Source organism: Nycticebus coucang, chromosome 7 (assembly GCF_027406575.1).
Source record: "Nycticebus coucang isolate mNycCou1 chromosome 7, mNycCou1.pri, whole genome shotgun sequence".
Lineage (NCBI taxonomy): Eukaryota > Metazoa > Chordata > Mammalia > Primates > Lorisidae > Nycticebus > Nycticebus coucang.
The window spans coordinates 34955586-34983086 of NC_069786.1; the positions used below are offsets into that span (position 1 = coordinate 34955586).

General features: G+C 35.8%; 1 protein-coding gene across 1 annotated transcript in view; it reads right to left on the bottom strand.

The window, feature by feature from the left end:
• LRP1B (LDL receptor related protein 1B) overlaps positions 1 to 27501 on the bottom strand; it is a 2318354-nt gene that overhangs the window by 892072 nt on the left and 1398781 nt on the right. The window contains exons 22-23 of the mRNA XM_053597274.1: positions 25854 to 26054; positions 22577 to 22822 (exon numbers count right to left, since the gene is read on the bottom strand). Coding sequence (XP_053453249.1) covers positions 22577 to 22822; positions 25854 to 26054 — 447 coding nt within the window. The remainder of the gene's footprint in view (positions 1 to 22576; positions 22823 to 25853; positions 26055 to 27501) is intronic.

Sequence of the window (27501 nt, forward strand, 5' to 3'; positions counted from 1 at the left end):
AGGGTGAAAGGATGGTCATCCATATTTCAGGCAAATGGTAACCAGAAAAAAGCAGGTGTTGCAATTTTGTTTGCAGATACAATAGGCTTTAAACCAACAAAAGTAAGGAAGGACAAGAATGGTCACTTCATATTTGTTAAGAGTAAGACTCAATATGATGTGATTTCAATTATTAATATCTATGCACCCAACCGGAATGCACCCCAATTTATAAGAGAAACTCTAACAGACATGAGCAACTTGATTTCCTCCAACTCCATAATAGTCAGAGATTTTAACACTCCTTTGGCAGTGCTGTCGATCCTGCAACAAAAAGCTGACTAAGAAATTCTAGATTTAAATCTAACCATCCAGCATTTCGATTTCGCAGACATCTACAGAATATTTCATCCCAACAAAACTGAATACACATACTTCTCATCAGCCCATGGAACTTACTCCAAAATTGATCACATCTTAGGTCAGAAGTCTAACCTCAGTAAATTTAAAGGAATAGAAATTATTCTATGCATCTTCTCGGACCATCATGGAATAAAATTTGAGAGAGTAACAACAGGAATCTGCATACTCATACAAAAACATGGAAGTTAAATATGCTGAATGATAGCTGGGTCAGAGATGAGATCAAGAGGGAAATTGCCAAATTTTTGGAACAAAATGACAATGAAAACACGAACTGTCAGAACCTCTGGGACACTGCAAAGGCAGTTCTAAGAGGGAAATTTATAGCACTTCAAGCCTTCCTCAGGAGAACGGAAAGACAGGAAGTAAGCAAATTAATGGGACATCTCAAGCGACTGGAAATGGAAGAACACTCCAACCCCAATCCAGTAGAAGAAAAGAAATAACCAAAATCAGAGCAAAACTAAATGAAATTGAAAACGAAAGAATAATACAACAGATCAATAAATCAAAAAGCTGGTTTTTTGAAAAGGTCAACAAAATAGATAAACCTTTGGCCAACCTAATCAGGAAAAAAAGTAAAATCTCTAATCTCATCAATCAGAAACAACAAAGATGAAATAACAACAGACTCCTCAGAAATCCAAAAAATCCTTAATGAATATTACAAGAAACTTTACTCTCAGAAATACGAAAATCTGAAGGAAATTGACCGTTACTTGGAAGCACGTCACCTTCCAAGACTTAACCAAAATCAAGTGGAAATGTTGAACAGGCCCATATCAAGTTCGGAAATAACATCAACCATACAAAATCTCCCCCAAAAGAAAAGCCCGGGACCAGATGGTTTCACGTCAGAGTTCTACCAAACCTTTAAAGAGGAATTAGTACCTATATTACTCAACCTGTTCCAAAAGGTAGAGAAAGAAGGAAGACTACCCAACACGTTCTATGAAGCAAACATCACCCTGATCCTCAAACCAGGAAAAGACCCAACAAGAAAAGAAAATTATAGACCAATATCACTAATGAATATAGACGCAAAAATATTCAACAAGATTCTAACAAACAGAATCCAGCAATATATCAAACAAATCATACATTATGACCAAGTCTGTTTTATCCCAGGGTCTCAAGGCTGGTTCAATATACGTAAATCTATAAATGTAATTCAGCACATAAACAAATTAAAAAACAAAGACCATATGAGTCTCTCAGTCGATGCAGAAAAAGCTTTTGATAACATCCAACATCCCTTCATGATCAGAACACTTTAGAAAACTGGTATACAACGGACATTTCTTAAACTGATTGAGGCCATCTACAGCAAACCCACAGCCAATATCATATTGAATGGAGTTAAATTGGAATCATTTCCATTCAGATCAGGAACCAGACAAGGCTTCCCATTGTCTCCATTGCTTTTTAACATTGTAATGGAAGTTTTAGCCACCACAATTAGGGAAGAAAAGGCGATCAAGGGTATCCACATAGGGTCAGAAGAGATCAAACTTTTGCTTTTCGCAGATGATATAATTGTATATCTGGAAAACACTAGGGACTCTACTACAAAACTCTTAGAAGTGACCAAGGAATACAGCAGCGTCTCAGGTTACAAAATCAACATTCATAAATCAGTAGCCTTTATATATACCAACAATAGTCAAGTTGAAAAAACAATTAAGGACTCTATCCCATTCACAGTAGTGCCAAAGAAGATGAAATATTTGGGAGTTTGTCTAACAAAGGACATGAAAGATCTCTATAAAGAGAACTATGAAACTCTAAGAAAAGAGATAGCTGAGAATGTTAACAAATGGAAAAATATACCATGCTCATGGTTGGGAAGAATCAACATTGTTAAAATGTCCATACTACCCAAGGCAATATGTAATTTCAAGCAATCCCCATTAAATCTCCCCTGTCATACTTTAAAGATCTTGAAAAAACAATACTTCATTTTATATGGAATTAGAAAAAACCTCAAATAGCCAAGACATTACTCAAAAATAAAAACAAAGCAGGAGGAATCACGCTACCAGACCTCAGACTATACTACAAATTGATAGTGATCAAAACAGCATGGTACTGGCACAAAAACAGAGAAGTAGATGTCTGGAACAGAATAGAGAACCAAGAGATGAATCCAGCTACTTACTGTTATTTAATCTTTGACAAGCCAATTAAAACATTCAATGGGGAAAAGATTCCCTATTTAACAAATGGTGCTGTGTGAACTGGCTGGCAACCTGTAGAAGACTAAAACTGGACCCACACCTTTCAGCATTAACTAAGATAGAGTCTCACTGGATTAAAGATTTAAACCTTAGACATGAAACTATAAAAATACTAGAAGAAAGTGCAAGGAAAACCCTTGAAGAAATTGGGTTGGGCGAGTTTTTTATGAGAAGGACCCCCCGGGCAATTGAAGCAGCTTCAAAAATACACTATTGGGACTTGATCAAACTAAAAAGCTTCTGCACAGCCAAGAACACAGTAAGTAAAGCAAGCAAACAGCCCTCAGAATGGGAAAAGATATTTGCAGGTTGTGTCTCTGTCAAAGGTTTAATAACCAGAATCCACAGAGAACTCAAATGCATTAGGAAGAAAAGAACAAGGGATCCCATCGCAGGCTGGGCAAGGGACTTGAAGAGAAACTTCTCTGAAGAAGATAGGCGCATGGCCTTCAGACATATGAAAAAATGCTCATCATCTTTAATCATCAGAGAAATGCAAATCAAAACTACTTTGAGATATCATCTAACTCTAGTGAGACTAGCCTACATCACAAAATCCCAAGACCAGAGACATTGGTGTGGATGTGGAGAAAAGGGAACACTTTTGCACTGCTGGTGGGAATGCAAATTAATACATTCCTTTTGGAAAGAGATATGGAGAACACTTAGAGATCTAAAAATAGATCTGCCATTCAATCCTGTAATTCCTCTATTGGGCATATACCCAGAAGACCAAAAATCACATCATAACAAAGATATTTGTATCAGAATATTTATTGCAGCCCTATTCATAATTGCTAAGTCATGGAAAAAGCCCAAGTGCCCATCGATCCACAAATGGATTAATAAATTGTGGTATATGTACACCATGGAATATTATGCAACCTTAAAGAAAGATGGAGACTTTACGTCTTTCATGTTTTCATGGATGGAACTCGAACATATTCTTCTTAGTCAAGTGTCTCAAGAATGGAAGAAAAAGTACCCAATGTACTTACCCTTATTATGAAACTAATGTAGGACCTTCACATGAAAGCTATAACCCAGTTACAACCTAAGAATAGGGAGAAGGGGGAAAGGGAGGGGAGGTAGGGGTGAGGTAGGGGAAGAGAGGGGGATTAATGGGATTACACCTGCAATGCATCTTACAAGGGTATATGTGAATCTTAGTAAATGTGGAATGTAAAGGTCTTAGCAAAATAACTAAGAGAGTGCCAAGAAAGCCTAGTGTGATGCAAATGTGTCAAACGGTCTATGAACCAAGTGTATGGTGCCCCATGATCATACTAATGTACACAGCTATGATTTAATAAAAACATAAATTAAAAAAACAACAAAATAAAAACCCAAATTAACTCAAAAAGAAATAGAAAATCTATTGCCTAATGACTAATAAATATATTAAGATGTACCTATAATCATTATGAGCATTGATTCAATAGTGAAATTATACCCTCCAATCAAATGTGAAAGAAATTAAGACTCAGAGAAATTTAATTGTGAGTCTAAGTTATGTCCATAGACTGATGTCAGTCTATAGACTGTTTCTTAATAGTTCATAATGAGATAACAGCAGAAATTGAGAGTATTAAGAAAATTTTATGTCAATTAAAACAAGAGCAAGACCACATTTAGTATATTTGACAAAATAATAAGTCCAAAAATTATTATATCAAACACAGAGTATTTTGTATATTTATTATATTATAAATATATATTATATTATAAATAAATATATTTATTATATTATAAATAAAATATATTATATTTTCTATATACTAAATATTATAATAATTTCTTTCTAAATATTATATTATAAATAAAATATATTATATTTTCTATATACTAGAATTATTCTTCACTTTATATTACCAACTTATGCCATCCTCACAAAGCCCTATTAGGTGAGTGATAGTATCACTTCCATTTTTCACCAGAAGAAACAGAGGCATAGTGAATTATATAACTAGCATGCTAGAGTCACACAGCTAATAAGTGGAGGAGAATGAGTTTGAGTTTGAGCCACTACAATTCCTATTGTTGATAATGATTTTGAAAATCAGGACCTGTCATGATTCAACTTTTGTACATTTTCACAAGTACATATCAGAAAACCATTCACTACATCACAATTTGATATAATAAAATACTGGAAGCAATCGCAAAGACCATGAATAAGACAGGGTTGACAAAATTGTAATCTTTTTACACAGTAGAATGCTGTATAGCATTTAAGAGGAATAAAAAGATACATAAAGTACTATGAATAAATCTCAATTACATTTGAGAATGAAGTAAAGACAACTAGTTTTACATGAGAAAATAGCATATATGAGTTGTGCAAATTTAAAATCACAAATAATATCACATGTTGTTTAAGAACACAAACTATAATGATGGAACAGATATACCAACTTCACAAAAGCAGTTATCTCAGGGGGTGGAAGAATGCAGATAAAGAGAGCTTCAAAGTTGTTTAACGTTTTATTACTTGTAGAAAACAAGTTAAATTATAAATGTCAAATTCTAAATATTTAAAAATATTGGCTGTGAATACATTATTCCTGCTGTTTTCAAGCATGCTTCAAAGAGTTTTTGGTAAGAAGAAAAGTGATCAAAAACACATCTGTTTTCTCTGAACAATTCTCTTTACATTGACTTATCTTAGTAAGACTACTTAAATGCTTTGTAAGTTCTTGACTTTATTACAGTCATTTTGTGTTGAGAAAATACTTGTTTGATAATATTTACTTGATTATGCTTGGCTAAAATAAATCAGCTATCAAAATCAAAGTGTAAATTTTCAAATGTTTTTATATTTGAACTCTGAATCCAGATAATTTCTTCAACTGCTTCTACTGTTAAAATTTCCGTTAGCTTATGAGAGAGAATAAAATTCAATACATCATTTCATAAACTAGTGGGCAATAATGAAGGGGGAATTTTAAAATTTCAAGTCTTACAAGTGTTTTTACTTTAATCAAAAGAAATTCTATAAAAATGTTTGGACATAAAATTTAATGAAGAATTTTTCAGTTTAATTTTTGATACAGCTATATTAACTTCTCTTGGGACAAACTCAGTTTTGAGTGAATATCAGTAAAATGTAAAGTGCCCATCCCTTTTTACTGTCTTATAACAATTCTTCCAGCATACTAGCCTGTCTCAGAAATGATTGAATTTAACAGCTCAAGCCAGCATATCATGCTCTTAATATAGAAGTGGCTCGGATCTTTTTTTTTTTCTTTACCATATGTATGAAACAAAGACGGTTATAATTTAGATTTTTTTATAGTAATGAATTTCATGTTTATAAACATAGAGTGCAGCACAGTAGCTTTTAGAAAATACTCAGAAGACTGCAGATATCTATCTACAACTCTCATTTCTTTGATTTTTCTTTTAGTCTGCCTATGGAATTGCAGAGTGATTTCACAACATAGAATATGAAAGTGGTGGATGAGCTGTCTAAGAAAAAGAGTGCTTCTATAAGTATTTTCAGAGTAAACTGTTATTATAACCATACAACTAGCAATTCTGTGTGAAATCTCCTGATTCTTTATCATACAAATATCATCAAATGAAAAGTGATATTATTGTTACAATGTCTTCTTTATTGCTATTTCAGAGATTTTACAATCTTTCCTACTCTTACATTTATGAATTTATTTGAATTTCTCTGTCCCATCATCAGATGCATTTACTTTACATAGTAGGAACTTATGAAGTTGTAAATGATGTACCATTTCTTTGGCTCAATATATGTTATTACTTCCTTTTCTCCATTCCTCCAGCTATAGCCAGATGAGTAAGAATGATAGTCAAGTACTCTTGAGGTATAATGTGGATGGAGGAAATATAATCCATGGCCAGGATAGACTTCCAGTTATTATTCTAATCCATAAATTTATAAGATTATGTCATCAGGTATGTCCATTTATTAAAAGCCAATTTTTGTGTTTCTTCCCCCTTAACTATCTTCCTGAAAATGTCTGTATATATATATATTTTTAATAGTTCTGCTTTATATTTAAGGTTTCTTTTTCATTTTTTACAATCATTAAACATGTGGTAGGAATTTGCACTTGGTGGGGGGAGGGAAAGAAGGAGGAAGAGAGAGAGAGAGAGGGAGGGGATCACTTAATGGGTTAAGGGGCAAAGCAAAAAAAGAAATTTTGCATTTCTGGGACATAGCCCAGTGCTTTTATTGATTTATATTTAATAATTTTTTATTATGTAGATGAATAAATGGTAATGATAAAGAATCAATGAATGATTATTAAGCCCAGAAGACATAAGATCTGAAGGAGATAAAAATAATTGGGGCAGTGCCTGTGGCTCAATGGAGTAGGGCACTGGCCCCATATGCTGGAGGTGGCTGGTTCAAACCCAGCCCTGGCCAAAAACTGCAAAAAAAAAAAAAAAAAAAAAAGATTATGGGAGGAAAAAGAAGGAAGCAAAGAAATAAAACAAAGAAATGAATGAGTGAGAAAAACAGAATAACATAGGTCACTTGTGAGGGAAATTAATCAATGGGTGACTGAATGGAGAAGATATTTAAAATGTTTAATTTTTTATTTTTTTTTTTAGAGACAGAGTTTAATTTTGCCCTCAATAGAGTGCTATGGTGTCACAGCTCACAGCAACCTCCAGCTCCTAGACTTAGGTGATTCTCTTGCCTCAGCCTCCCAAGTAGCTGTGACTACAGGTGCCTACCACAAGGCCTGACTATTTTTTTGTTGTAGTTTGGCTGGGGACTGGGTTTGAACTCTCCACCTTGGTATACGGGGCCACTGAGCCACAGGTGCTGCCTTAAAATGTTTAATGTTTAGAATATAAAGTTAATTCCTACAAACTAATAAGAGAATACAGTCATCTTACTAGGAAAATGGTCAAGGAAATTAAGGCATGAGAAGGCTAACAAGCACATGAAGAGGTGTTCAACTTGTAAGTAATAAGAAAAATGAAAATGCACTTGGGGGAGGGGAGAGAAAGAAGGAGGAAGAGAGAGAAGGAGGAAGAGAGAGAGAGGATCATGTTACACCTATGTACTGGGAGAAAAGATAGACAATTGAATGATATGGTGAACTTAGTATGTAGGTGCTTAGAAAATGTATTGTTGATAGAGATGTAAACTGTAACAATTCTGAAGAGCAACTGGTTCTACTAATACATTGTTATAATAAGTATAAGCACTTTTTGTGAGTCAGTAATATTTATCCTAAAGAAATTTCCATGCAGATCTATACGAATATAGGTAAATGTATGCCTATGGAAGTATTATGTGTGCAAAGAGTTGGAAGCAAATTGAGTCTACTTATACGGCAGAAAAGAAGCAAAAATGATGGTTACAGTCTATGTGATGCTGCATACTGATTAGAAGTAATAGATTGGTTGGACACACAGCGTAGGTATCAAAAACAATGCTGACTGGAAAAGATAAATGATAGTCTATACCATATATGAAAATATCATTTAGCTTAAATTATTCTTAGAGGAGAGAATTTTGAAGATTGTATATGATATTGGGAGGTGACAGATGATAGCAGAGTATATGGAGAAGATGATTAAATGAAGTGATATTCATTAAAATACTTTACACATTAATGGTCAGTCATACATTTACTCTCATTACTAATGAGGAAAATAGTAATAATGTACCTGGAGTGGAAACTCAGAAAAAGGACAAAAATTTATATAAATTAAAAATATATGCATGCATGAAATAATATATATGTTTTATAAGAAGATATGTGAACTGTATTGGAATGGTTTTCTCTGGAGACAGAGGTAAGGAGAAAAAGTAGGCTTTAGGGATATAAGTAAAGAAAGCATAAAAGAGAGAAGTAAATGAGGAAAAGAAAGATCTTATATTGGCCAATGATAATATTACGCCAGAAAGAGAGGAGTTTAATTAACTAAACATAGTGTGCATAATCTCCAAAAGATGAAGATAATGCGAGATAAACAGAGATAATAACTGTAAGAAAAGTATTGAAGAAAAGAGAAAGAAGAAGCTTTTACATTCAATAAGCATTTGCTGTAAACATTTTATATGTTTCATAAGGAGTATTAAATAATTTGATCTAATCTCGGCTTTTAAGAAAGTTTGGGTCCAAGTGGTGACAGAAGCAAGTTCATGAAACACTAACATTCAAAGACATCACAGGAGTGTGAGGACACACAGCACAGAGAATGGTGTGATCCTCACAGTAACCTATAAAAACTCAGGTTTTTGAGCCAGGAATGTGAAATGTGAAATGTTGAAATGTTGCTCTGACATCTCTTAGTCACAAGACCCTGTGAAGATGAAGTAACCATTCTGGATCTCAGATTCCATAGGTGTAAAATCAGTCCCAGGAATATCTAACTGGTTTCTTAGGAGTACCAAATTGTCTATCTATCGTATCTAAGTGTTTGATAAATGTTTAATAACATTAAAATAATTAGCTTAAATTATTCTTAGAGGAAAGAGTTTTGAAGAGTGTATCAGACACTGTTATTCTGGAAGGTTATAGACAACAGTAAGCAGAGTACATGAAAAGGATGATTAAATTAAGTGATATACATGAAAGCACTTACCATGTTACGGGTCATGCCTTTACTGTCATTGCCAATGGGGAAAACAGTAAAAGTGAACCTGGAGTGAAACTCACAGAGGAGAATGATGAGAATTCAGTTTGGAGAGAGACAATGGGCAAAGATGAAGAAAGCCCTAAACAGCAGGCAGTGGGTCTGAGGCTCATTTCCCAGATAACAGCTGCATTTAAAATTGTGAATGGAGACTGATACATAAAGTGCCATTTTACTGAGATAGGTAAGGGAATCAAGGAATAGATGATAAGGCCACCATAGCCCCCTTTCCCTGATCTTGTCACCTTTATCTCTCACTGTCCCCCAAGGTAGCACATTTGTTTATCAACACTTGATTCATCACTATGTGTCAGATCCATCTCTATTAATTCTTATCTTCTACATCTAGATTTTCCTTTTCCTTTGTCAATAAAATACTATGTTCCTTCAAATTTTAATATTCCTTTCTTAAGAAATGGAGAAACCAGAGAGCAAGATGGCGGCTGAGTAACAGCTTCCTTGCATCTGGGCACCATGAGTCTGGGGAGATAGGACTGCAGGCATCACTGGCTGGTGGGATCTGTCTATCATCACCCCTGTGAGGATACAGGGAGTCAGCAAGAGACTTCTGGACCCCAAGAGGAGGACTAAAACAGTGGAAAAATGGCAAGTGGTCGCGTGTGTTCAATGGGTCTAAATCTGCCCGCAACTGTAAGTTCAGTAGCAGCGAGACTGCAAATCGGAAAGACCTTACCTGTAAACTGTTTTGGCGTCTTTGGACTTGGCACTCAGTTGAACTGCCTTGGGGAGAGCCTGAGTGGGAGTGCGGAGAACTTTGGCTGTTGTATAGGGCCCCAGTCTGAGCCACTGAGCCAGACAGAGCTAAAAGTGTTTGGCTGTGGGCCACAGGGAGCCATTGTGAGCGATCTGCCCTGGCAAGCTCCAACCTCAGGGTTGCAGAGCTAGAATCCGGGTGGGAGCTGGTAACCTAGCAGCCTAAGGGTGGGGTCTGAGCCGCCTTGCAGCCCTAACCCTCAGGGGCAGAGTGAGACCCATTTTGGCACACTGGTGTAAGTGGATAGCCACTTCAGCAGTGATTCCAGTGACAAGCACTTTCCTGGGAAAGCTTCTGCTTAGCAAGTTTACAAGTTCAAAGTGCCTTTTAAGAGGGCTAAAGAGAGATTTAGGGTGTATACCTGCTGGGGTTTGAGAAATCAGTGGCCTCCAGTCGTATCAGTACTGTGATTAACATCTCATACCCCAGAAGACCACGTGTTGCCCAGACAATATTCAACGACATATACATACTGCTTTGTTTTTGGTTGTGTGTTTTTTTTTTTTTTTGGTTTGGTTTTTTTTTTGTTTGTTTATTTTGATGTTGTTGATGTTGCTTTGTTTTTTAATTTCAACCTTTTCTGTACAGATCTTTTTTCTTTCTCAATTTCTCTCGTTTAATTATAATTTCCCATTGCTGCCTTTTTCAATAACTAGAACTTCATTTTTGCTAGTGTTTCTACCGCTATTATTTGGTTTTTCACCCAATTTTATCCCATAAAGTTTTCTGTTTGCTTGTTTTGGTTTGATTTATACCATTTTTGTCTTTCCTCTCTACTTGGTGGAGGTGGGGCTACTGTGTCTGATCAGGTTAGCAAAGAGCTGCTCACCTCAATGGAACCACCTAATCGGGATCCCCCAGAATGTGTTTTGTTTTTTTTTTAAGGTTGTGTCAAAGTACCTTATTGTACACCTAGATTGCTCTGTCTCCCTCTTTCTGTGCCTCTCTTCTTTTTGTCAACATTCCTTTTACCCACCCCCTCCCCTTTCTCTATTTTTTTTTTCTTATTAATCGGTCCTTCTTTCTTTCATCACTTTCTTGCTCTTCAACCTTCTCACCCTTCTGGTCCTGTACCAAAAGGACTCATCGAACCCTTACTCCACAGGCACGAGAACTTAAAGAGCAAGAGGAAGTGAAAGGAAAATTACGGCAAGGAAACAGATAAAAGAAATCACTCATGAGGAAGAATCAGCAGAAAACTCCAGGCAACATGAAGAACCAGTCCAGAACAACCCCGCCAAGGGACCATGAGGTAGCTACTGCAGAGGATTCCACCTATAAAGAAATGTTAGGAACGACAGAAAGGGAATTTAGAATATACATGTTGAAAACAATGACAGAAATGATGGAAACAATGAAGAAAACTGCTAATAAAGTGGAAAATAACCAAAAGGAAATCCAAAAACAGAATCAAATAAGAGATGAACAATATGAAGAATATAAAAACGATATAGCAGAGCTGAAGGAACTGAAACAGTCAATTAGGGAACTTAAAGATGCAATGGAAAGTATCAACAACAGGTTAGACCATGCAGAAGAAAGAATTTCAGAGGTAGAAGACAAAGTTCTTGAGATAACTCAGATAGCAAAAGAGGCAGAAAAGAAGAGAGAGAAAGCAGAACATTAACTGTCAGAATTATGGGACTTTATGAAGCGTTCCAACATACGACTTATAGGAATCCCAGAAGGAATGGAAGCCATACTAGAGAATATTATAAAAGAAAATTTCCAAAATATCACCAAAGATTCTGACACACTGCTTTCAGAGGGATATTGGACCCCAGGTCGCCTCAACTCTAACCCAGCTTCTCCAAGACATTGTGATGAACCTGTCCAAAGTCAAGACAAAAGAAAAGATTCTGCAAGCTGCCAGGAGTAAGCGCCAGTTGACCTACAGGGGCAAATCCATTAGAGTGACCACAGACTTCTCTAATGAAACTTTCCAAGCAAGAAGACAATGGTCATCTACCTTTAATCTACTTAAACAGAACAATTTCCAGCCCAGAATTCTGTACCCTACTAAGCTAAGCTTAAAAATTGATGGAGAAATCAAATCATTTATGGATATACAAACATTGAGGAAATTTGCCACAACAAGACCAGCTCTACAGGAAATATTTCAACCTGTTCTGCAACCTGTTCTGCACACTGACCACCACAATGGATCAGCAGCAAAGTAAGAATTCAGAAATTAAAGGACAGAACCTAACCTCCACACTGATGCAAAAGATAAAACTAAGCAATGGACTCTCACCAAATAAGATGAATAGAATACTACCACATTTATCAATTATCTCAATAAATGTTAATGGCTTGAATTCCCCACTGAAGAGACATAGATTGGCTGACTGGATTAAAAAACAAAAGCCATCCATTTGCTGTCTGCAAGAAACACACCTGGCTTCAAAAGACAAATTAAAACTTCGAGTCAAGGGTTGGAAGACAATTTTTCAGGCAAATGGAATTCAGAAGAAAAGAGGAGTTGCAATCTTATTTTCAGATACATGTCAATTTAAAGCAACTAAAGTCAAAAAAGACAAAGATGGTCACTTTATATTGGTCAAGGGAAAAATACAACAAGAAGACATTTCAATTCTAAATATTTATGCACCCAATTTAAATGCTCCCAGATTCTTGAAACAGACCTTACTCAGTCTGAGCAATATGATATCTGATAATACCATAATAACAGGGGACTTTAACAGTCCTCTTACCGAGCTGGACAGATCCTCTAAACAGAAATTAAACAAAGATATAAGAGATTTAAATGAGACCCTAGAACAACTGTGCTTGATAGATGCATATAGAACACTCCACCCCAAAGGTAAAGAATATACATTCTTCTCATCACCCCATGGAACATTCTCCAAAATTGATCATATTGTGGGACACAAAACAAATATCAACAGAATCAAAATAATTGAAATTTTACCTTGTATCTTCTCAGACCATAAGGCACTAAAGGTGGAACTCAACTCTAAAAAAAACGCTCAACCCCACACAAAGGCATGGAAATCAAACAATTTTCTGTTGAATAACAGATGGGTGAAGGAATAAATAAAACAGGAAATCATTAACTTCCTTAAGCATAACAACAACGAAGACAGAAGCTACCAAAACCTGTGGGAAATTGCAAAAGCAGTTTTGAGAGGAAAATTCATCGATTTAGATGCCTACATTCGAAAAACAGAAAGAAAGCGCATCAACAATCTCACAAGCCATCTTATGGAATTGGAAAAAGAATAATCTAAGCCTAAACTCAGTAGAAGAAAAGAAATATCCAAAATAAAATCAGAGATCAATGAAATGGAAAACAAAAGAATCATTCAGAAAATTAATAAAACAACGAGTTGGTTTTTTGAAAAAATTAATAGAATAGATAAACCATTGGCCAGACTAACGAGGAATAGAAAAGTACAATCTATAGTAACCTCAATCAGAAATGATAAAGGGGAAATAACAACTGATCCCGCAGAGATACAAGGGATCATCTCTGAATACTACCAGAAATTTGACAATGTGAAGGAAATGGATCAATATTTGGAATCACACCCTCTCCCTAGACTTAGCCAGGAAGAAATAGACCTCCTGAACAGACCAATTTCAAGCACTGAGATCAAAGAAACAATAAAAAATCTTCCAACCAAAAAATGCCCTGGTCCAGATGGCTTCACTCCAGAATTTGATCAAACCTTCAAGGAAGAGCTTATTCCTGTACTGCAGAAATTATTCCAAAAAATTGAGGAAGAAGGAACCTTCCCCAACACATTCTATGAAGCAAACATCACCCTGATACCAAAACCAGGAAAAGACCCAAACAAAAAGGAGAATTTCAGACCAATCTCACTCATGAATATAGATGGAAAAATTCTCAACAAAATCCTAGCCAATAGATTACAGCTTATCATCAAAAAAGTCATTCATCATGATCAAGTAGGCTTCAACCCAGGGATGCAAGGCTGGTTTAACATACGCAAGTCCATAAACGTTATCCACCATATTAACAGTGGCAAAAATAAAGATCACATGATCCTCTCAATAGATGCAGAAAAAGCATTTGATAAAATCCAGCATCCTTGTCTAATTAGAACACTGAAGAGTATAGGCATAGGTGGCACATTTCTAAAACTGATTGAAGCTATGACAAACCCACAGCTAATATTTTACCGAATGGAGTAAAACTGAAAGCTTTTCCTCTTAGAACTGGAACCAGACAAGGTTGTCCTCTGTCACCTTTACTATTCAACATGGTGCTGGAAGTTCTAGCCAATACAATTAGGCAAGACAAGGAAATAAAGGGAATGCAAATGGGAGCAGAGGAGGTCAAACTCTCCCTCTTTGCTGATGACATGATCTTATACTTAGAGAACCCCAAAGACTCAATCACAAGACTCCTGGAAGTCATCAAAAAATATAGTAATGTTTCAGGATATAAAATCAATGTCCACAAGTCAGTAGCCTTAGTATACACCAAGAACAGTCAAGATGAGAAGCTAATTAAGGACACAACTCCCTTCACCATAGTCTCAAAGAAAATGAAATACCTAGGAATATACCTAACAAAGGATGTGAAGGACCTCTATAAGGAAAACTATGAAATCCTCAGAAAGGAAATAGCAGAGGATATTAACAAATGGAAGAACATACCAGGCTCATGGATGGGAAGAATCAACATTGTTAAAATGTCTATACTTCCCAAAGCAATCTACCTATTCAATGCCATTCCTATCAATATACCAACATTGTACTTTCAAGATTTGGAGCATATGATTCTGTGTTTTGTATGGAACCGGAAAAAGCCCCGTGTAGCTAAGGCAGTTCTTAGTAATAAAAATAAAGCTGGGGGCATCAGCATACCAGATTTTAGTCTGTACTACAAAGCCATAGTGGTCAAGACAGCGTGGTACTGGCACAAAAACAGAGACATAGACACTTGGAATCGAATTGAAAACCAAGAAATGAAACTAACATCTTACAACCACCTAATCTTCGATAAACCAAACAAGAACATACCTTGGAGGAAAGACTCCCTATTCAATAAATGGTGTTGGGAGAACTGGATGTCTACATGTAAAAGACTGAAACTGGACCCACACCTTTCCCCACTCACAACAATTGATTCAAGATGGATAAGGGACTTAAATTTAAGGCATGAAACAATAAAAGTCCTCAAAGAAAGCATAGGAAAAACACTGGAAGAGATTGGCCTGGGGAAAGACTTCATGAAGAAGACTGCCATGGCAATTGCAACAACAACAAAAATAAACAGATGGGACTTCATTAAACTGAAAAGCTTCTGTACAGCTAAGGAGAAAATAACCAAAGCAAAGAGACAACCTACACAATTGGGAAGGATATTTGCATATTTTCAATCAGACAAAAGCTTGATAACTAGGATCTATAGAGAACTCAAATTAATCCACATGAAAAAAGCCAACAATCCCATGTATCAATGGACAAGAGACATGAATAGGACCTTCTCTAAAGATGACAGACGAATGGTTAACAAACATACGAAAAATGTTCATCATCTCTGTATATTAGAGAAATGCAAATCAAAACAACCCTGAGATTTCATCTAACCCCAGTGAGAATGGCCCACATCACAAAATCTCAAAACTGCAGATGCTGGTGTAGATGTGGAGAGAAGGGAACACTTTTACACTGCTGGTGGGACTGCAAACTAGTACAACCTTTTTGGAAGGAAGTATGGAGAAACCTCAAAGCACTCAAGCTAGACCTCCCATTTGATCCTGCAATCCCATTACTGGGCATCTACCCAGAAGGAAAAAAATCCTTTTATCATAAGGACATTTGTACTAGACTGTTTATTGCAGCTCAATTTACAATCGCCAAAATGTGGAAACAGCCTAAATGCCCACCAACCCAGGAATGGATTAACAAGCTGTGGTATATGTATACCGTGGAATACTATTCAGCCATTAAAAAAATGGAGACTTTACATCTTCGTATTAACCTGGATGGACGTGGAAGACATTATTCTTAGTAAAGCATCACAAGAATGGAGAAGCATGAATCCTATGTACTCAATTTTGATATGAGGACAATTAATGACAATTAAGGTTGTGGGGGGGAGGAAAAGCAGAAAGAGGGATGGAGGGAGGGGGGGTGGGGCCTTGGTGTGTGTCACACTTTATGGGGTAAGACATGATTGCAAGAGGGACTTTACCTAACAATTGCAACCAGTGTAACCTGGCTTATTGTACCCTCAAGGAATCCCCAACAATTAAAAAAAAAAAAAGGAAATTCTAAAAAAAAATAATATAAAAGAAAATAAAAGAAAAGAAATGGAGAAACCAGAGGATGAAAATGAACAGGTTTCCATATTGAGGAGGGAGGACCATTAGAGCACACACATCTCCTGGCCTGCAGTGTGCTGCACGGGCGGCATAATTGCAGGGAAGCTGCATCCAAGAGACACCATGAAGAGAAAAACAGAATGTGGAGAAAGATGTCAGAAGAGAACTCAAGACCTCAGAGGTGTGTGGACATTATAAGCCCTGATAACCAGAGGAAAGTTGGAAACGTTGAAAGCACTATAAATAATTACGGGGGAAGAGAAAGAATACAGTTAGCCAATTAATTTTGAGTGGCCAGATGACACCTGGGAATGTAGAATTGAAGAGTAAGAAAAAGAGTGTAGTTGGAAATATGAATGCCATGCAAATCAAATTTGAGGTGATAATGGAAAGGGGTTTTTCAAAGAACTACATAGAAAGCATGTGAAAATTAAGGTTTGGGTAATGGGCTCTTGTGCCAAAGGCAATTTCTATACTTATGCATTTTGTGCTTATATTCATAATATATTTCCTAAAATATAATGTACATTGGAAAATAAATGTAATGTTAAAAACCTAAAAATATAAAAACTTGGAAGAATAATAAGAAAAAAAATATTGGTCAGAAAAATCTAATTTAATTCACGCTAAGAGAAAATAAATTAAGAGAGCTACAATGTTCTTTATATCCTTACTGGAAATATGCTGCAAATTTTCTTAACAAATAGCAACGAAACCAGAAAAGAAAATGCAATCAGGAGCAATATTCTAAGTGTTCATATGTTAAAAGAAACTAATATTTCAGAGAAAACTGATTAATAAATTATGAAATAAAGAAGGAACATGTAAGTAACTGATAAGAGTATTGAGATCACCAATAAAAATGAGATTTATAAAACATATTGAATAAAAATTGAAAATCATAGAAGTAGTATTTATGGAAGACCATCTTATTTAACTAATAAGGTATTTCAAGTAAACTTAGAGGAAATAGAATCAGTTCTTCAATTTAGCAAAAGCTGGATTATAAAGAATTTATGAAGGAAAGAATAGAGAGAAATAAGAAAATATGAAAGAGTACAGGGACGAATTCAAGGGAAAAAAGGAATGGGGCATTATGGCTCCAATTTGAAGCATACTGACTACTAATTGTTTTTTTTTTTTTTTTTTTGTAGAGACAGAGTCTCACTTTATGGCCCTCGGTAGAGTGCTGTGGCCTCACACAGCTCACAGCAACCTCCAACTCCTGGGCTTAAGCGATTCTCTTGCCTCAGCCTCCAGAGTAGCTGGGACTACAGGCGCCCGCCACAACGCCCGGCTATTTTTTGGTTGCAGTTCAGCCGGGGCTGGGTTTGAACCCGCCGCCCTCGGTATATGGGGCCGGTGCCTTACCCACTGAGCCACAGGCGCCACAGTGACATTAAAGATGTAGAGAGGAATAAGCCCTGGTGTTGCATTCTACACAACACATTTTGAAAGAAGGACTCAACTGAGTGATGGAAAAAGGAAAGAGGAGAAAGAAGAAATTTTATTTTTAAAGTCCAATAGTTACTAATCAATTCATTTTTTATTAAACTACGCCATTTGCTGTTTTGTTAAAAAGGAAGGGATGAATAAAATTGGTTTAAATAAAAAATAATTTTCAATACTTAACAAAACATAGTATCTGTAAATAATATGAATGCTGACAATGATATAGGTATGTTATATGTTTTGGGAAAGTTTTTTTTTTTTTTTTTTTTGGTAGAGACAGAGTCTCACTGTACCGCCCTCGGGTAGAGTGCCGTGGCGTCACACGGCTCACAGCAACCTCTAACTCTTGGGCTTACGCGATTCTCTTGCCTCAGCCTCTCGAGCAACTGGGACTACAGGCGCCCGCCACAACGCCCGGCTATTTTTTAGTTGCAGTTTGGTCGGGGCTGGGTTTGCATCTGCCACCCTCAGCATTCGGGGCCCGCGCCCTGCTCACTGAGCCACAGGCGCCACCTGTTTTGGGAAAGTTTTAATTGCCAGCAGGTTAAATTGTCCAGGTAAGAAAACCTTCAATTTAACTTGATTTTTATTTATTTATTTTTTTGAACACAGGGTCTCTCTCTATTACCCAGACTGGAATGCAGTGGCAGAATCATAGCCCTTAAACTCCAGGGCTCCTGAGTAGCTGAATGTTACTCCAAACTGAAAACTAAGAACCAGCTTGCGAAACAAAGTCTCTCCCTGACCTTCTCCTGCCCTCCTGTCTCTAGCTCCTCATTCTTTCCAGATGCTAACCAAAGAAACTACAATCCCTCTTCCCTAAGGAGGGTCATAGGAAACAGAACTCTTTTATCCCCAAGCCAGTGGTAAAGCTTAAAATATTATTCTAACTTATTTTCACCTTTCTGTCTAAAAGCTGACCATAAAGAAATTTTCTGACCTACCCTTGTCCAATAGCAAAGAATGAGAAGGGTCCTCCATTATACGCAAGAGGGCGGAAAAGAATGCTGCACAGATGCCAGGAACAATCTGAATAGACAGGCCTTGCTGTTTACCTGCTCGGTCTGTTAACATGAGATCAAGCCCTGTTGTTCAATCTTATTTCTACATATCTTTCCATAATTCATTGAGCCTAAGCATAAAAATTAATAGTTTTCTCTCTGTCTCTTGATCTTTATTCTGAAGACTCCCATGTAACATAAAAATATGATGAAATTTGTTATCTATTCTCTTGTTAACCTGTCTTTGTTTATGATGGGGAGGAAAGGAGTCACCCTCTTTCTGCCTCTACATTTCTGAGCAGAGAAAGAAGGAGTTAGTTCCACTAGAAGAACTTTTTGCCAATGGACACTGTATTCAAATGTTAAATTAATATTAAACATAAGTTGTTATTTATTACATGTGGTACAAATCATTCTAAGTAACTCAACCATTTTGCCATCTGTATAAAAAATATTAAACTAATTCTCATGCAAAATACGACCATAAATATGTCTGAGGTTAAAATTTGATCTGTTGTTTGCCTACTTTGAGCATGAGATAATTGAAATGATTGTTTTCATCACAACAAATTGCATTTCTTTCATGAGAAATGCAGTTTTCATGCAGTTTCTCATGAGAATTACTCTGTGTTACAATTTTGAGGAAGAAAGGGCAGAATAAATATTTGTAAGACTCATGTTCTAGGACTCAAATATTAATGGTCAGGAGAAAACAACTAAAAAATTACAACCAAACAAAACAAAATCAAAATTTTAAATAAAAGGTTAAAATAATTAATTAACCTCTGAAAAGTATAATAATGGATTGCATATTGTTTTCTTAGAACTGAACTGGATATTATATAAAACACAAGAAAAATTCTATGACTTAATTCTTACTTCAAGATGCTGATTAATTAATATTCTGTTGCAAAAATAAGAAATAAGGAAAAGAGATAGTAGGAATATAAAACAGACAATTAAAAATTTGATTATGAGCTCAGTGATCATAGCACAGCCACTTATGGTGCCGGCCAAATACACTGAGGCTGGCAGGTTCAAACTGGCCTGGGCCAGGTAAATAACAATGACAACTGCAACAAAAAATAGACATGTGTTGTGGCAGGCTAGCGCCTGTAGTCCCAGCTACTTGAGAGGCTGAGGCAAGAGAATCGCTTAAGCCCAAGAATTTGAGGTTGCTGTGAGCTGTGACGCCACAGCACTCTACCAAGGGCGACATAGTGAGAATCTATCTTAAAAAAAAAAAAAAAAGACTATTTTCATCAACAGTATAGTCTAGGCATGGAAAGAAGAAATAGTGGAGAATAAGACTACTTGGATGAGGACTTAATTAGTGAAGGTTTTGAGGTAGGAAGTCTTAAGAACATCCAAGTCTTCTAGAGATAAAGAGGGAAAAGATCAAATTAAGTCAGAGGAACAAAATTAATATAGGTTTATGACATATTGTTTTCTAGAAGTCAGATAAAACTTGTGGACCCCTTCTCAGAAAGTTTTAAAAAGTACAAAAACAATAAGAATATATTTTTAAGTATGTACCGATAAGAAAACAAATATAAATGCAGTTATCAAAATTAAACAAAAAAACACTTTTGGATATAGGAGTAAATTTACTTATTTATTAATTTTGATGGCATCAAATTCAAATTTTATTTGATAAACTATTTCAGATCCCATTGTAATTCCCTTTTATCTTGGAAAAAGTTGACAAGACATTCCCCAGAGAAAAGACCTTTTTAGTCTATGACCATATAACCCTGAACAGACATTTTAGTCTATGACCATATCACCCTGACATCCTCTGATCTTGGAAGCTAAGTAAGCAGATAGGGCCTGGGGAGTCCTTGGATGGGAGAATAGATTTTTTTTTGCATTTGATCACATCACCCAGCAGTGGGTCTAATGACTCCCATTACTGAATTAGCATGGGGTCTCAAAGCCTGAAATATCTGTAGCAACTTTGATGTGACATGAATACCCTATTACTTCTATTCAAAACAAATTTATAGTTGCTGCTGACTTCTGTGGAATGTGGCATACCTCACAATTAAGAGATACAATAACTTTCAGTTAGAAGTTAAAGAAAATAAAGGTGTAATATTTTCCCTAGCAAAGTTCACAGACAGTTCAATTCTGCCCGTGGACCTCTAAGTTTCCTGTGGACTCAAGCTAAGAATCCAGAGAAGTTGATGGTATGTCAGACACACTTCTTTAAACACCTTACTGATATTTCTAGTATTCTTGCAACATGCTATAAGGAAGAAATGAGGCTCAAAAAGTTTTATGTAACCCACCCAAAGTCACATAATGAATATCAGCTATAGGATTAGAGTTTGAATATCATATTCTAAAGTTTTTCGTTGTTTTTCCCACCACTGTGTAATACCACCTAGAAAATTAGCAGATGTTTTAAAGGTATTTAGAAGATAGATACAGCCAGAGCAAGGAGTTGTTTTCAAAAGTAAGAATAACAGTTGGAAATGTGTGGCAGAGTCAGATTTTGGATGGTTCTAAAAAGCATGCACATATGCAGGGAGAAATAAAGGAAATGTTTTAGGGCATACAAAAATGGCGATGCATCTTACAAGGGTATATGTGAAACTTAGTAAATGTGGAATGTAAATGTCTTAGCACAATAACTAAGAAAATGCCAGGAAGGCTATGTTAACCAGTGTGATGAAAATGTGTCAAACGGTCTATGAAACTAGTGTATGGTACCCCATGATCACATTAATGTACACAGCTATGATTTAATAAAAAAAAAAAAAAAAAAGATAATCACTTTGGGACTGAGGCTGAAAGGGGTGAAAGAAAACCAAAAGGGCAAAAACAAAAGAGAGCCCCTAAACATTTCCCGATTAAGTCCCAGGTCCTTGTACACGTAACTCATAAAACCTCGCCATAACTCTGTGAGGAAAGTAATGTGATTACCGATTATGTGTGAGGAAACTGAAGCTCAAAGGTTGTGGCACCTGTTTAGAATGATATAGCTGTATAAGGCACAGCTGGAATTTGCCTCATACCTGATGCTGTCTTGTCTCTTACATTCCACCTTGTTTGAAAACATTTGTTTATACACTGAGTCTTTCCTATCTCGAAATCCAAAGCCCTACTTACCCTACCCCCTTATAACTTACATAAAACTTGACAGTATTAACACTGTATTTCTTTGGACAGAGTCCACACACATACACACAGCCATTCCACCTACCCATATCCTCAGATGCAACTTCAATCATTATGTCCTCAGGTTAAGCCAACAGCCCTCATTGAATACACAGCTAGCCCCTTCCACACTGATTTCCTGAGCACCTATATCGTCACTTCTCACCTTCATAGCCTCACCACTCACGTGTGTGTTATTTGGTCAATATCTGTGTTTGTTCCTTTTCTCTTATTTGTTTTATAGGTTTGTATGTCTATATTTTTATGTCATTGTTCTTACCATAAAGATGGTTATGCATTCAAATAAAGCTGGTAATTTATTAAAATAAAATAAAATAAGCCCATGGGGGTGTGGTAGTGAAGCAATGTTTCAGAAAAAAGTAATCTGATGGTAACAATTCATTAAATTGTAACAGTAGGCTTATTATAATACTTACTCTTCAGAATATTTTACAGTACATCTAAAATCACACATTTTTGTAAAGGTGTTATTTAAAATTTGTTGAATTTGTTTAATCATTTTCTGAAGGTGTTTTGGGTTTCCCCTCAAAATGTATTTTTAAATATAGTAAGACACACGAGACAGCTACTTACCAACACTCGTGCAACTTTCACCATCTGCATCCAGCTTCCACCCTTCATAACAGGAGCACTTGACTGTGTGCTTGTGCTGCTCACACAGTTGACTGCACTTGAGATGACTGCTACAGTAATCTACAATTCCACATGTTTTATTGTCTTGGTTGAGTTGAAGTCCTTCAGGGCAGGAACATACAATTCCTCTTCCAGGAACAACAGAACAGTGGTTACTACAGCCTCCATTGTTCAAAGAACATTCATCTATAAAAAGAAAGGAATTAGAATGTAGGTCTTATCAATTGATTTCCTCAGTTAAATACTAATTATTGAACTCAATTCTCCAGTTAGAGTCAGGATGTTATAAATAAATACAAGAAAGCTCTCCTTGGGTTTTTCTTCCAGGGGCTGGTGTAGAAATGATGATAAAACATAACGATAATCAAATTTAATTCTTCTTCAAGGAAATGAGAATGGAAAATATTTATTTCTATAAAACTTTGGTGCATAGTTCGCTTTATTCCATAGATGCAAAGTAAATTCAATTTTTACTGGAAAGATTATGCTGATCCTTTTAGTAGCTATGCAAAATCTATTGTACAGGTATTCCATAAACGATGTAAACACATTGATAATCTGAATATTTAACTTACCTCAATGTTAAATAAATATCTACATATGTACATATGCATATATAAACATTATATACCTCTATATCTGTATCTACATGTCTTTTTTTTCTTTTTTTTTTTTTGCAGTTTTTTTGGCCAGGGCTGGGTTTGAACCCGCCACCTCAGGCACATGGGGCCAGCGCCCTACTCCATTGAGCCACAGGCGCCGCCCTACATGTCTTTTTTTACATGTATAGTCTGATCTATACTGCTAATGCAGAATCAATTACTTTGTCCTTTACTAGCCTCAGACATTTATTTTTAAGTTAGGTGAATTGTACACTGTGCCGTATATATTGGTTATTATGATTAATTCATTGAGGTCATGGAAAAAATAAATAATATAATCTTTCTACCTTATTACCAAGTTTTAGGCTCTGTGATGGTATAGAAAATGTCTTATCTGTTTACCTGGATGTACACCACACATAGTACAGTGTCTAATATTGAGTAAACAGTTAAAAACATTTAATAAATTAAAAAAATAGGACACTGCCACATAATTGAGCCAATATTGCTTACTTGGGAAACTTTCATATATCGTTGAGGATAATAACAGATAATTATTTTTGCAGCTACTCTATTACCTACTATTGTATATTATGGAGTATGCAGTAATAAGACCAAAATAAGTTTTCTGTTTGTTTATTGGTTTTTTTTTTGTTTTAAAAATATTTTGGGGTGGTTTTCAAAGCCTGATTATTTGTGTATGTTTTGAAATGTACTAAAAAAGCCTATTCTAATAATTTGTAGATTGCAGTAATATTTACCTATATACCTCAAATATTTCCTGCGTCTATGAAAATTATCCATTTCAAAATTGGGGTGAAATGTAAGGCTTTTAAAAATATTTCTACATTTTTAAAAGTTTTATACGGGCCAACTCTTCTTCATTTGTCACCATCAAAGAAGTTACAGTAATAAGAACAGGAAAATGATTATATTAACTTTCCTCTAAGAATTCAATTCAAGTTTTGTATTATTTTAGAAGGAAAAAAATAGATTCATTTCTTGGTTCCTCCAAATATATTCGTTCACTGGTAATCATAAGCATTTCAAAACAGCAGTTATTTCAAAGTATTTGCCCCATTTTAGTTCAATTGACATTCTTTTTCAAGAAAATTACTATTAAAAAATGTCATCATGCCCAGCAGGTGAAGAAAAAAATGTTACAATGCTTTTAGCTTATTTCAGATATCACTGTTCTCTCAGAATGGAAATGTGTCTAATAGTGTCTGTGGAAACAGTCACAGATTTTAGATTAAAAACATTCACACTGAAATCTAAAACTAAGTATGTAAATTTAATGTCAATATTTGCATAGCTAGTCCCTGTCAATTCTCCCTTAGTCCTAAACCTGTTTTTGATTATCTGACTTCTTTTAATTTTTTTTATTACCTCACACACATTCTCTCCTTGACCAAACTCTGCTCAAGCTTCTTTGAGTCCTCTGCTTGATCAGATCTCAGTCCTGGCCTGACCTATGAAACTTGCAGACTTCACCCATCCCCCTACCACATATACTTAGACACTTGAACAAACACTAGTGTGTTGTCTAACAGTTCCTGTCTGTGTTCCTTGAATGGCCTAAGCCCTTCTAAAGTGCCTGCTTGAGAAAGCTCAGTGCCGACAGACCTAGTAAATCTTATACCCACCAGAACCACCTTCTCAAGAACCTGAGAGCTTTCCCTTTGAAGTGCAATCATTTCAGCCCTGTGTGTGCCTTGTTCTGACTTGCTGCCACTGCCTCCTGTCATAAAGATAAGATAAATTGTTTTTTCCTCCAAAGGAGCATCAAATAAGAAGCCCAGATGGCCTAGTCACTTGGCCCAAACTCCCTTAACAGCCCTTAGTGTCCTTCTCTTAGCACACTTCAGCCTTCAAAAAGTTTCCAGTTTTTGCTTTTATCTTTGTGTGTGTGTGTGAAGTTCAGTTCAGTTCACACTGGATGCTTTTCCTTACCTCAGTTATTACTGAGTGAAACTTATACTTCCATTGCTTTCACTGGTGTGTATGACTTTATCTTTGACATAACAACAGGGATCAACACTTAACTAGATTTGTAAATGATTAAAGTCTCTTTTCATTTGTTTCTAATTGCATCCATCATTTTAACTACTAGTAGATACAGCACACTAATCAAAGAAAACTTTAGGGAAAAGTATATCAAATTGGGTACAAATGGTTTCATTATTTTTTTCTTTCTAAAAAAAACAGTTCATGTTGTAATGGCTAGAAGGCATATCCAAATCCCTAGGAAAGTAGTAAACTCCATCTCATTGATAGGTAATAACAAAGTTTTCCTGTTCTGAGTAACTCACTGACAACAAATAAGCAGTTCGATTGTGCAAACAGTATCGACAATCCAGAAATCTAAAAAATGAATATAGTTCTATGATTGGTAAGTGGGTTAGAACAAGGTTAGCATTTTCTTTTGTTTTATTTTCAGAAATTTCTGATCATATTTAAAACAACTTTTTCCATGGATTTATTGAGCTTGAAAAATGTAGAGATGTTTGAATACTAAAATCATACTAAAGATGATGAATGGAAGGAAAGAATGCTACTATAACTAAAAGGTGATAGTTTCCAGAAACAAGCAAATGCAGTTAAATATGCAATACCACAAAGATCGCCTTCATCGGACCCATCAGGACAATCCCTTTGTCCATTGCAGAGTTTCTCTGGCTGCAGGCAGACTGAAGTATCATTAGCACAAGGATATTTGGGTGGTCCACACAAGAAACTGTCACAATTGTCTTCATCTGATTGATCTTCACAATCAATATCTCCATCACATACCCATGCTCTGTTGATGCATCTCCCTTAAGAAGACAGAAACAGCATGCATTTGATTTTTGTAATTAGGTCACTGTAATGAGTGGCCATTCATTATCTTCAGTCGGCAGCAGAATTACTTGTCATTATCAAGAAATCTATTTGCTGATAATTTGACAGTTTTTATCCTATGGCAATATTTGAATACTTCTTATCCTTGTTGTTAATTGGTTGTTAGTGCTTAAACATTGATATTTTCATTATTTCGAGTTATTGTTCTGCTATATTTAATTTTTTTTTCCCTCTGACTAACTGAAAGTTTAATTACAATATGATACTTTCAGGGTCAAACTTTAAAGATACATTTGTATATCAGAGTTTTTCAGAGGCCTAAATTTAGGGAAATTCTATCCCTGCCTATCAGAACCCTTAATTTAGGTAAATCTCATTTTTGCAGAGATTGTTCTCCTATATATATCTGTAACCTCAACACCTCAACTTTTCATTCTAGAGTATGTAAATAAGTGCCCTTTCATAAAAGAATATCAAATATTATTAAAAATTTTGTAGCTAGAATATATACAGGCAGAATTTATAAAAACATGGTTTTTATTATCTTTAAAAGAAATGAAATGATTATTTTTATGTGTGTGGCTTTTCTTTTCTTTTTTTTTTTATAGAGACAGAGTCTCACTTTATGGCCCTCGGTAGAGTGCCGTGGCCTCACACAGCTCACAGCAACCTCCAGCTCCTGGGCTTAAGCGATTCTCTTGCCTCAGCCTCCCGAGCAGCTGGGACTACAGGCGCCTGCCACAACGCCCGGCTATTTTTTGGCTGCAGTTTGGCCGGGGCCGGGTTTGAACCCGCCACCCTCGGTATATGGGGCCGGCGCCTTACCGACTAAGCCACAGGCGCCGCCCCGGCTTTTCTTCTCTTCTCTTCTCTTCTCTTTTCTCTTCTTTCTCTCTCTCTCTCTCTCTCTCTCTCTCTCTCTCTCTCTTTTTAAGAGACAGGCCTTTGCTCTGGCTCAGGCTGGTCTCCAACTTCTGGGCTCAAACAATCCTCCCTCCTTTGCCTCCTAAAGTCCTAGGATCACAGGATGCACCATTGCTCCCAGCTGAAATGATTATTGTTTAACCAACATGGTTCAAAAGTAGCAGCATGAAATCCATAAGGAACAATGGTCATTATTGTCTCTGTAAATCTTTTATCACTGAAAACTATTCCTCCTCTTCACAGTTTTCAATTTTCTTCTAAATTAATTATCTTTTCTAGATTATATGGTATTCAGGTATAATGTGAATTTAACAAAGTATCTAAAGATAAATACTAATTATTGGCTGACTACATACCAGAATATTATAAAATGAAAGGAGTAAATATTAATAATAGGCAAATGGAAAATATTAGATTATATAAACATGTCTGAGTCATTATCTGTTTAAATGTCTTCATAAATCATAGACAACTAAATTAAACAATTAAAATATATGT